This window comes from Nomascus leucogenys, chromosome 22a, assembly GCF_006542625.1.
Source record: "Nomascus leucogenys isolate Asia chromosome 22a, Asia_NLE_v1, whole genome shotgun sequence".
Classification (NCBI taxonomy): domain Eukaryota; kingdom Metazoa; phylum Chordata; class Mammalia; order Primates; family Hylobatidae; genus Nomascus; species Nomascus leucogenys.
In genome coordinates this window covers 123,563,456-123,576,307 of record NC_044402.1, presented here as the reverse complement: position 1 = coordinate 123,576,307, position 12,852 = coordinate 123,563,456, and the positions used below count along the sequence as shown (strand labels likewise).

Sequence of the window (12,852 nt, the reverse complement as noted above, 5' to 3'; positions counted from 1 at the left end):
TTTAACAGTAGGCACAAAATCTCAGTTGCTAAACCATAAGCATTTATGTTTTCAAACTTCTATTCCAAGAAAAAAATTAAACTCTAAAATCCAACATCTTCCATTTGTTGTATAAAATTATAAATACAAGAGACAAATTATTTGAAAGATTCTGCAACGTCTTAAACATCATATTGATAAACTGATAAAAGTATTAAGTCATGCAATTAATAAAACAAATCCCTATATAAGAATGAGTTACTGCTGGGCCAGTGGCTCATGTCTGTAATCACAACACTTTGGGAGGCCAAGGACGGTGGATTGCCTGAGGTCAGGAGTTTGAGGCCAGCCTGGCCAACATGGTGAAACCCCACCTCTACTAAAAATACAAAAATTAGCCAGGCGTGGTGGTGCACGCCTGAAATCCCAGCTATTAGGGAGGCTGAGGCAGGAGAATCGCTCAAACCCAGGAGGTGGAGGTTGCAGTGAACCGAAACCATTGACATTGCACTCCAGCCTGGGCAACAAGAGCGAAACTCCATGTCAAAAAAAAAAGTGAGTTACTACATATTAAGATTTATTCTTACAGATAATTTCAAAATGACTCCAAGCCTAAATTTATTAAATATTCTCACTAATTCTGCTAAAGATAGCTAAAAGACATCCCAGCCTTAGAATCTTTCTTTCTTTTCTTTCTTTCTTTCTTTCTTTCTTTCTTTCTTTTGTAGACAAGAGTCTCGCTCTGTCGCCAGGCTAGAGTGCAGTGGCGCAATCTCGGCTCACTGCAACCTCCACCTCCTGGGTTCAAGTGATTCTCCTGCCTCAGCCTCTCGAGTAGCTGGAATTACAGACACGAACCACCACATCTGGCTAATTTTTGTATTTTTAGTAGAGATGGGGTTTCACCATGTTGGTCAGGCTGGTCTCGAACTCCTGACCCCATGATCCGCCCATCTTGGCCTCCCAAAGTGCTGGGATTACAGGAGTGAGCCACCACGCCCAGCCAGAATCTTTATCTTTACCTGATGCAGAGGAAAGGTGCATCCCAATAAAACACAGATAATTTGTATATTTTAACAGGATCAAATAAATTTTTAAGTGATCATTATTTTAAATGGCATGAGGATAAACAGACTTTTATGAAATTATAGTGAAAATTTCCTTCTAATAATATAAGTTTGAAGCCCTCAGAAAAAAAAGAAAAAAATCATTTAAAAATCCACAATTTCATAAAATAAATTTTATAATTTTACTTCTGCAAAATAAAGTTATGATCACTCCTAATTTATTGACATTATTCACTTACTAGTACATTTCTTAAGTTTTTGCCATAATTCTTACTTGTATCTACATAATAAGTAAATAAAAACAATTATAGTTCTTCAGAAACATCTTTGAAACAAGAAAAATAAACGCATTCATATAGTTCGATAAAACACGTCTATTACAAAGGACAAAAATGAGCACTTATGGGTGTTTTCATTCTAAAGGAAGAAAGTGAAGCACTAATTTTAAAGTGATTCTAATTTTAAAGTTTAATACTTTAAAAATTAATGCTCTGTGGTTAAAACAGTTTATTACCTTCCTCCCAGTTTTTTAATTTGATTTCACAGCAAACTAATGGTGCTCCCACTCTGCCAGTATTGTAGTCCCACACTAGGAATTAAATGAAAAAAAGGGTATTTGAGAACAGTAGCTAATACATTGCTTCATTTTTCTAAATTACCAAAAATGATTATCCCAAGGCTGAGATATCCCCAGAGAATCCTTAAAAGCAGAAGTCACATATTGGTGAAGCACAGGAGGCCTGTAGAGGCGTATTTTTTGGCCTATATTGAGGGTTCTTTTTTTTTTTTTAATTTTTTTTTAAAAATTCGTTATTGCCATTCTTAAAAATCAGGAAATTTTAGATGTAAGTGTGGAATCGCCAGCAACAATGGGCCCACATTTCAGGTACAGCAGAAATGACAGCCTCTGTTAGAGAGGGCATGCCTGCTCCTGTTCCCTCAGAATCAATCCTTACCCATCACACTGTCTTACATTAGGGCCCACTTGACTCATTTAAACAGGCAGCTGCCTGGTTCTTGAGTTTGAAGTCCCTGTCTTAAAGGATGATGAAAACAATGGTTTACATCTATTCTACTTTCTTATTAGGCCTCACAGATGTGCAGTACAAAACACCTCTCTAATCTTTTCCCATGTAATGTATCACCATTTCAAAGCAAGACCTCTGCAGGCTTCCATCAGCTTATGCTATCACACCCTATTTAAAATTAATACAGCAATAGCTCAAGAGCCAGACTGAAGAATAAGACTGGAAGCTTTCAAGGATGTGAGGAAAGAACCCTCCACTATTATGAATTACTATTGCATTATGTTTCCTCTTCAAAGACCAAATATCAGAAATGAAAGGCTGATATTTAACACTTAAAGACTTTTATTTACAACATAAACTGTTACTGATTAATCATTCAATTTGAATCTTAAAAAGAGAAGAAATTAAGGATCTTCAGAAGAAATCCCATATGCATGTATTTAAGATTGCTTATTTCCTACAAAACATGACTTAGAACTAGCTTCCAAAAGTATATGAAACAGAGAACATAACTGCAAAACAGAAAAATGAAGTAATACATGAAAATGGTATACAGAGGCACTCAAAATAAATAGGGAAAAATCAGTTATGAGGTTTTGTATCTATCCGTATATAGCAAATACAAAGTAGAAGCAGCATAGCTGTATCCTGTACCGGAAAGCAAAATAACTTTCTCCCATAAAAGGGACACATGAGGCCCTATGCAATTCATCTCAGAACTGCTGATTAGTTGGTAGATCTCCTCCTCAAACACAACCACACGATAAACTCTGGTAATAATATTCCCTAGACCTGAACCTAGTTCCTCTCTAACACTTACAGAAATCCTCATAAACATTTCTGAACCTGAGTCTTAACATACTTACCTACACAAATAAAAGCACCTTAATTTTTCTACATAAAAAAATTTAATCACTGATGTGAGAAAATAAATGTACACAAAACAGTCAATGTTTGTTACTAAAGTTTCTTTTCCAAAATGCTAAGTGGTTTTTAATATTACCTATCAGAGTTTGATATAAAAACTTGTCCAGATGAATTATTGACTCTAGATACATCTACTACATTCTAAAAATTGCTATCAATGATCACAGTACTTGGACTCTACCATTATTCTGCCTCACAAACACCTTACTGCTCTTCTCCTATATATTCGCAGAAAATATCCCATACCCCAAAAAAACGTCTGGCATCACACTCCAGCCTCTAGACCATGGAGAACACTACCTTCGGAAATTGTTCCGGCCCCAGCAGATTCAGTGAGTCCGTATCCCTGACCAACAGGACAGCAGAAACAGATGTTCATGAATCGCTGTGTGGTTGCAGAAAGTGGAGCACCACCACACAACAGGAGACGAATATTTCCCCCTAGCAAGCTTCGAACTTTCCGGAAAACAAAGCTAAAGAAAAAAATTAGAGAACCACAGGATTTTAAAACTGAATGGGATTTTCCAAATCACTTAAACTAATCCCCAGCTTTGATATGAGAGATTTTGAGATTAAGTTACTTATCCAAGGTCACACAGCCAATTTGGAGATTCTCTTGAGCCCCAAATCTTAATTTTTTGAAGTTCAACAAGGTAAAGAATTTATGATTTCCTCTTAAGGGCTTTTCAAGTAATATTCGAATTTGAATTGTCGGGTTTAATTTTGTATAGTGACAGGAAAACCCTTGCTTATGGCTACTTTTATACCATTATTTACATAAAATATTTATCATATATTATATTAATACTGAACAATCCTATCATCTTTATGAAATATATTAAAATCAAATTAATTTTTGTTTTAATGTACTTTATTAGAAATGTGTATAATTTGTATACAACAATCTTGTTTTAAAGTTTCACTAATTCAAGCTTTGAAGTGTTTGTTAAAAATAATCTAGTAAATTATCTGTGAAGCATTTAAAAAAGGAAACAAGTTAAACATCTAATTGATGTTTCTGAAAATACACTAGTAAAAAGATTGCATATTGCCTTGATCAAAAAGGAGAGGTAGTACTTAAAAAACCTTTTTAAAAGGTGAAGACTACATGGCGACCATTTTTTAAAAATGGTATTAACAGACTTTTCAAATCAGCTTTTACAGTTACCCCTTGGCATCCAGTCCTCTGGATACCAAAACACTCAGATGCCTAAGTCCCTTATATAAAATGGCATAGTATTTGCATAAAGCCTATACACATCCTCCAAAATACTTTAAACTAGATTACTTATAATACCTAATACAATATAAATTCATTGTAAATAGTTGTTAATACCGTATTTTCTTTTTCACTGTTATATTGTTGTATTTTATTGTTTTTTTCCCCCAGAATATTTTTGACCCACAGTTGGTTGAATCTAAAGATGTGGAACCTGTCGATACAGAGGGCCGACTTTACAACTCACTGAAGAAATAACTAAAGTAAGGCAGGAAAAAAAATTACAAAGCTCTAAATTATGTGAAGCATCTGAAAACTATATTAATATTCCCATAAAAAATACTTTGACTGTCATACTTCCATTTTCTAACTTCTAAGCTATTTTATGATCAAATCATAAATCTACGTACTCTAATAACACTACACAAAGGTTGGAACAAGACTGATCATTTAAAGCTTTAAATACAAAACATTTAATTATATTCATACTGAAATAAATATAAAAGCAAAAGAGAAACTATTTCTCAAAATAATTAGAACTACCTAAGGGTTCACAGAAAATATAAACTCACAAATAGCAAAATCTTAAGTGAAAACACACTTTTAATGACATTGCAGGTTTTTTAAACTGCTCATACTGTTATAAAGGTTTTTTGTTTGCTTGTTTTTTAAAGAGACAGAGTCTCACTTTCACCCAGGGTGGTGTGCAGTGGTGCAGTCATTGCTCCCAGGCCCAAATGATCCTCCCACTGGGGGCCCAAACAATCCTCCCACTTCAGTCCCTGAAGTAGCTGGGATTACAGATATATGACATCATGCCCAGCTAAGCAGAGAAGTCTTGCTGTGTTGCCCAGGCTGCTCTTGAACTCCTGGCCTCAAGCAATCCTCCCATGTCAAGATGATTTTTTTTTTTTTTTTTTTTTTTTGAGACAAGAGTCTCGAACTCTGTCGCCCAGGCTGGAGTGCAGTGGCACGATCTCAGCTCACTGCAACCTCCGCCTCCCAAGTGAGCTCAAGCGATTCTCCTGCCTCAGCCTCCCTAACAGCTTAGACTACAGGCACATGCCACCACCCTGGCTAATTTCTGTAATTTTAGTAGAGATGTGGTTTTGTCACGTTGACCAGGCTGGTCTCGAATTCCTGACCTCAGCTGATCTGCCCACCTTGGCCTCCCAAAGCACTGGGATTACGGGAGTGAGCCAAAGTGTTCAGCCAGGATGGATTTTTGTTTTGTTTTTTTTTTGTTTTTGTTTTTGTTTTTGTTTTTGAGACAGATTCTCGCTCTGTCGCCCAGGCAGACAGATCGTGCAGTGGCACAATCTCGGCTCACTGCAAGCTCCGCCTCCTGGGTTCACGCCATTCTCCTGCCTCAGCCTCCTGAGTAGCTGGGATTACAGGCGTCCGCCACCAAGCCCCGCTGATTTCTTTTCGTATTTTTAGTAGAGATGGGGTTCACTGTGTTAGCCAGGATGGTCTCGATCTCCTGACCTCGTGATCTACCCGCCTCAGCCTCCCAAAGTGCTGGGATTACAGGCGTGAGCCACTGCACCCGGCCTGGGATGGATTTTTTTAAAGAGTTCTCCTGACTTTATGAAATAAATTTATTTCTTATAATTATCTCAATTAATTGGGCTATTAATGTGAACTAAATGATTAAATTATCAAGAGGAGAAAGAAGGAGGTAGAGAGTCTTTACTTACCTGTTGCACAGTGGAGTATCACGTCCTTTTGAAATCTGTTCCATTTTGTAATTATAGGCCAGAATAAACAGATTACGTTGAAAACTACTCATTTCATTCACTTTATTCATGACATTTTTGTAGATCCGATCCATGATTTCCTAAATGTATAAAAATGAGTTTAACATAGTTAATAATGATAACAGCTGCCTTACATGTTCACTTAGCATCAGATTAATATTTCTAGCAATATTAAGGCATTTTAAAAGAAGTATTCTTCAACTGTGGATGTGATTCAGCAAGAAGGAAAAAAAACTTTTGTGAATTTTTCAAAAAGATGTATCCTATCAAGATCAAACTTTTAAAATAGAACCACAATTAGTTTAAAAATAAAGTTTCTAGAAAAATAATTTTTAAAAGCAGAAATATATCTAGATACTCATAAAAATTGTAAGATATTCTTTATATTGCTTTGTTTACCTTACTGATTCTGAACTAAAACCTACTCACAAAATAAATGAACAACCATCTGAAATGGTTTTTCAAAATTCCCTAACTTTATCTTATAAAAATATACAGTACCACATTCTTTGCTCACAAAAAGACCACGCAATGTTTGGTTTTTGTTTGGCTATTTGTCTTTCGATATTGCACCAGGAAGTTTTCCTTGTCTGTGCTGCATTTTGCTTGCTAGATCCATTACTGTGAAGTATACTTTAATGACTTAAAATAATGTTTCCTCCATAACTTGAAATTACATGTCATTTTTAAGTGAACTAAGAATTTAAGTGGGATACTAAAGAAACTATAATTATAGAAGAAACTACGAAACTACTGATTATTTACATTTGACTTTGAAGTAACTATGTAATTATTCTTGACGTAAGCATTTAGGTACCCGACAATTCCCATCATTTCCAAACAAACTTAGCCTATGTTATAAGGAGCCAGAAAATCACTGCTGTCCCATTTCCCTTGTCTTATTCCCAGGCCCCTGTATTATGTAAGGACGCACAGCCCCTCTTAAGTCATTCAAAGCTGCACCAGCTTCTCTGTCACTTTGTTTGGTGTTCAGCCCAGACTTTCCCTGAGGACTCAGGAGGTAACTATACAGCTTGCTTAAAAGGAGGTGATCTCACACTTTCCCTCCTAGCTTCAAGTGTCGATGAATTCACAAACAGACATCATGAAAATAATTTTTATTTTAACAAGAAGGTATTTAGGCAAAGGAGTTGATAATTACACATAGAAGCTGAAATTAAGTTGAGTGCTTAGTAAATAAGAAAGCAAACTAAAACAAGACTGAAGAAATCCTATAGTGCCTAAGGCAATATTCATAGTCAATAAGGAATAAATCCTACATAAACTACCTTGTCAGCAATGTATTTTTCACTAGCACTAATGCTTTGTAGCGGGTGATACTTCTTTAATACTCAATATTAAATAAGGGTCACTTCTTACCGGAACCGCTGCCATCAGTGTTGGTTTCAACATGGATGTATCCCCTTTGCTTCCTTTTTTAATTTTTGAAGACTATAAAATAAGAAAAAGTGATCCATATAAAGTGATCCTTATTTTTAAGATTCAATGGTATTCTTAGATCAAAAAGCCTATTAAAAATTATTTTAACGTACTTACAGTCTAAGAAGCACTTAAAAGGCTAAAGCTCATTTTAAAATGAACCATTGCTCTCATAATACACTGTCGTACTGACTGAAAAAAATGCATTAAAATTCACTACGATTTTTTAGTATTTCAAGTCACAGACATTGAACATACCTGATCTGCTAAAGTCTGTGGTGAAGAGTAACCAATGCGGCATCCATGAGACAGACAGACAAGCTCAGCACTTAATTCTAGAACGTGGGCCAAAGGCAAATACCCAATGTAGACATCTTCCTCTCTAAAAGAAAAGGGAGACGTCAGAAACAAAACTCAGGTGCCGTCTATGCCAAAAGTGCCCTATATAATGGGAGCAAGCTTGAAGGCACATGGAAGGGCCCCAGGGCATCAATTTACTGGTAAAGTGTGTGTGTGTTTGTGAGAGAAAGAGACGGATGAAAACAGAGGATAGACAGACGCTGGGGATGTTAGGGAAAAAGAATTACAGCTCAACCTAAAAGCAAGGAGGCAGACACTCGCAGGAAGGAGTGCTGTTTCCCGTCCTACTTAAAAGCACTCAGTAATTATAAGCGTTGCTGAAGCAAAGTACTGAGGCAGAAGAAACAGTGGCATAAACAAATAATAATATAGAGTTCTTTCGAAGAACGGAAGAAATCATCCAAGGGGGAAATAGTCTTTACATCTAGTGGGTTGCCAACCAGAAGAGTTAAAGTAGAATCCACAACTATCTGCCAGAAATTTTACAGGTAAGACTCTTGCTGTGGGAATTGGATTATGTAATAAATTAGATCTTAATATACAGAAAATGTGTAAGTATTTGTATATGTTTCAAGAGCTGCCCCCATAACCAAAATATAGAAGGCAACTGAGGCAAACCTGTAGAAAATTGTTGCACTTAGTTTTTTCCGAAATGTATGCATACATGAGACATTCCTCCATCCCCAAGTTCAATACCATGGCAATTACGTGAGTGTGTGTGTGCGTGTATGTTTGTAATTTCTGTGCATAAAAGCATCAAAAATATCCAACCACTGTACCCTATCAGTCATCAGAATACCGACTGCATCTCTGGCAATGTTTCCTTGACAGTCCCTCAAACTTCCATCTGGTTTCCTCCATCAGTCTCTTTCCCACTCCACTCTACCTTCTGCTGCTACCACTGGAGTTTGTATTAACAAGAAAAATCAGAGACTGAATACTGAAACTCAACAAATACTTAGTGGATAAATTAAGTTACCTGTTCACCTGAATTGTATTTAGATATTAAAAAAAACTACAGCAGCAAATACAAGCTGATTAAAACAACTTAAAGGATTTACAACTATAAAAAGTTCTGTATTTTTTGAAACATATCTATACGATGTATTTTCAACCTCACAACTATAACTATTTTGCCATTCATTTTAATGTCCTTTTTATTTTTTAAGGAAAGTCCTACTACAAACAGACTCTGAAGAACTAATTTAGCTATATATTAATAAAATGACACAAATGCTAACATTATAACAGACAGAAATACTTAACTACTCAATGTTACTTTACTATGACATACCCCAGTTCTGGAATCCTTTCTGCCATCCCAGTTATACCAGCAATAATGTTACTATGTGAGATCATGACTCCCTTTGGAAGTCCTGTGGATCCACTTGTGTACATGATTACTGCAATATCTGATGGCAATGGTTTGCTATGAGGTTGGCTTTCTGCATTGAAGAGAAAAAACAAACACATACACTTTTATGAGATTCAGCTGTATCGACAATTTCTTTTCATTATCAATTCAATCAAATAAATAACTCAATCAAATTGAGTTAATTTAACTCAATTCAACAAATATTAATTATACTGAGACCAACAAAACAGATCAAGTCCCTGCATGTATGGGAGATATATTCTATTGGGATATACAAACAGATTAACCTGTGAAGAAAACTGAAGCAAGACAAGGTGAGATGACGACAATAGATGCTATTTGGATGGAAAAATCTGGAGAGCGTGTGTGTAGAGTTTCCTTTAGCAAAGGCCTGAATAAAGTGAGGAAGGGAGCCATGAAAACCCTGGAACTGGGAGAAGAGTGTTCTAATTAGAAGGAAATAAGCAAATGCAAAGACCCAAAGGTAGGAATGTGCTCAGCATATCTAAAGACCAGCAAGGAGTGTGGCTGGAACACAGTGAGCAAGAGGAAGAGTGGCAAGAAACAATGGTCAAGTGGCGATCAGGGACCACACATAGGACCTCAAAGGCCATGGGAAGAAGAACTCTGGATTACATTCTGGATGTAAAGCAATGTTGTTTTGCACAGGAGTATGTTATTATCTGTGAAAAAAAGATCACTTTGGCTGCTGTGTGGCTAACTAACTTTAGAAAGGGAAAAAAGGTTATCAGGGAGACAAGATTATCCCAGTAACTCAACTAAGAAATAAAGGTAGCTTGGACTAGAGTATCTAGGTGTTTGCTAAAAACCATTCACTGCTTCAGAGTGGTGACTAACTTGGTTACACTCAGAGTCCTGCATTAAAAGACAACGTGAACCATTTGAAATCAGAAGAGTACGAGCCTAAGGACAACAGCTGACAAGCTATAGAGGTGGCACAGCAGAAGAACAAAGAGAAATAGGTCATGGTTGGCATTGCTGATATGTCTGAACCACTCCCAGAACTACTCTACATGTGGACTTCTAAATGAGTGTGAAAAAATTATTTAAACGTACTCCCAACAGAATACCCTTCCTCTCCTGCCAGTCAAGATATATTTCTTAAATAATGTTTACACTTGGAAGTCTTTACTTCTAAATCAGCCCTTCATTCCTTCAATCCACAGCACCCTTCTCCAACACCACCACTTCTTGGAAATTACAATCCTTGTGTCATCTGACCTCTGCATGCAGCCACTGATCCTGCTCATGACTCACCAAGATCTCCTTTCCCCTGGCTTCCAGGAACCACATACTACTAGATATTTTCTTCTTTCCTCTCTGACCAGTCCTTGGTAGCCTTTGAAGCCACCATTCCCTGTTGGTGACCTCACCCCCTACTCCCACAGCTATAATTAAAACCTAACTGCTTCTAGCTTCCAAGTCTCTTAAGTCCAAACATAACTCGAGTACTAGACTTTTACACACCACTGTCCACGACATATCTGCATCTAAATATCCCACTACCACTCAAATTCCAGGTGCCTAAAATTTGAGCTGAGTAAATGCTTATATCTAATTAATTATTATGTTTCCAACTACAGAGGAAATACAGTCCCAGCATCCCAGCAGCTTTTGCAGTATCTCTAAACACTAGTATACTAGCTAACATTTTCTGACGCTTTTTTGAGAGTAGGAACTTGTAGAGTCACCACGCCTAGGTGTGCTAGTTGGAGGGTAAGGTTTTCACCTCAGGAAAGGGAAGAACTGGAACAGGGAGTAAAAGGAGGCCTCCAGGTTTAGCCACTCTGTTAATGCTACTTACAGGTAATTCACATAGGACAAGATTAATGGCATTAATTATAAACTAACTTTAAACCACCCAAAACTATCACCATAAAAGGAAATGAAAAAAACTGAATAATGTAAAATATTTTAAATTTCAAATAAATACTGCTTTTAAAACATTAATAATTAATGTTTATATTTTTCCTTAAAACTTTCTTTAAAGACTAGATGAAAGTATACCTAGACGGACCTGTTTTCCTAACTGATGTTAGAAAACTGATGTGTCATTTGAGCTAACCTCAAAATCAAAACTTTGGCATAATTCTGGAGAATGTGGTCGCCAGAAAGCACAGGTAAGGAATTAGAAAAGTGTAACATACCCATGCTGGCCTTGGCTCCCAGGGCCTCCACTGCAGCCATGGTATGCACAATGATGCCCTTGGGGAACTCGGACCAGGTTGGTGGCTTTCCATCAACAGTGATGATGTGCCGCAGGCGTGGGACCAAAGAAACTATATCCTAGAAATAACACCAACATTCATCATGTTCATTATTTTTCAAGCAGTTTAGCGAATAAGAAAAGTAGTTTACCATATTCGGTGAATTGTTAAGTAATTTCTTGCCTCAACAAAGAAAGAAGAAAGGGTACACTGGCATAATATCACTTTTTACAGATGGGTAAGTATTGGTCTGAATTTAAACTATTATTTTATAGCATTAGATTCACTGTGTGTACCCTTGGCCTTTGGTAAAACCCTGATCAAGAAGGGTACTGCCTTACAAAATGGGCATGTAAACACAGGTTGCCTGAACTGTAGAGAAACCAGAAGCCCCTCATATTTTCAAGAGACTACATAAAAATATATGGGGGAAGGAGGAGAAAATTCACATGTAAACTTGTTCAAAAAGAAAAGAATGGCCCAGGTATTTCTGGGAGTTGTCTAGAGACCAAAGAAACCTCTTTTTACTGTAATTTCATTAAAAGTCTCCCTTTTTAACTTTCAAACAATTCTGAAAACTTGTAATTAACGCTTCAGAAGTAAAATAAAAATTACTAGTTTAAAATATAACCCTTCAAAATTACAAATTTACTAAAAGTAAACTAGAAAATAGATGAGCACAATAAGAGAAGAAGTCATAATTTCTTCAATTTAGACATAGGCATCTTAACAATTTATAACTGGATTACTCATACATGAATATATACAAAATATTTTTATTTTCTAAAGGAAAAAATAAAGTATGATATTCATAAAAGTCCACAAAGATTAAGGACTTAAAAGTCATAAAAGAACTAAGTATCAATAATAGGGCTCACGACACTGAAAATTCTAAAGTATCAGACAGTTAAGAAAGTAACTAGAGTCCTCACCTTCAACTTTGTTTGTAAGAGTTCTTTACTAGTAATGATGTTGGTCACCTCTGTTTCATTTAATGCATGAACAATGGCTGGACCTCCTAGAGTAGCATATAATGTAACAACTAAAAGGAAAAGCAACAGCCAGTCAAATATTCAAACATTTAACTACAAATGTAAAGTCTCTGAATGTGGAGATGAATCATAATAAAGCATGACGAGCCCTAAACTGTTAAATCCATAGTCTATAAGCGTTATGTTTTTTAAAGTTATCTTACCATACTAATCAACATTACACCTACTCATCCTCCCCTAAATGCCCCAAGAGTTCCAATTTTTAAAGATGAAGATATTTAAATTTTTATTTTGTTTCACTTACAGATATTACTCTGGGACTACCACATTGTGAAGGAATTATAACTGATTTTTAAGACTTCAAATTCTTAATTCTTGGCCACTTGGTTTTACAACGTGAAAAAGAACATATACAAATAGGATGACACACTGAATGTCAGATTTAGAGTGTATGTCAAGAAAAGAGCACAAACGAGG

At 36.2% G+C, this 12,852-nt stretch overlaps 1 protein-coding gene across 1 annotated transcript in view; it reads right to left on the bottom strand.

Moving 5' to 3' along the window:
- The window catches only part of ACSL3 (acyl-CoA synthetase long chain family member 3), an 83,957-nt gene that overhangs the window by 15,694 nt on the left and 55,411 nt on the right, over positions 1 to 12,852 (bottom strand). Inside the window, exons 4-11 of the mRNA XM_030802368.1 lie at positions 12,316 to 12,425; positions 11,324 to 11,462; positions 9,075 to 9,225; positions 7,679 to 7,802; positions 7,361 to 7,432; positions 5,921 to 6,060; positions 3,302 to 3,474; positions 1,561 to 1,635 (exon numbers count right to left, since the gene is read on the bottom strand). Coding sequence (XP_030658228.1) covers positions 1,561 to 1,635; positions 3,302 to 3,474; positions 5,921 to 6,060; positions 7,361 to 7,432; positions 7,679 to 7,802; positions 9,075 to 9,225; positions 11,324 to 11,462; positions 12,316 to 12,425 — 984 coding nt within the window. The remainder of the gene's footprint in view (positions 1 to 1,560; positions 1,636 to 3,301; positions 3,475 to 5,920; positions 6,061 to 7,360; positions 7,433 to 7,678; positions 7,803 to 9,074; positions 9,226 to 11,323; positions 11,463 to 12,315; positions 12,426 to 12,852) is intronic.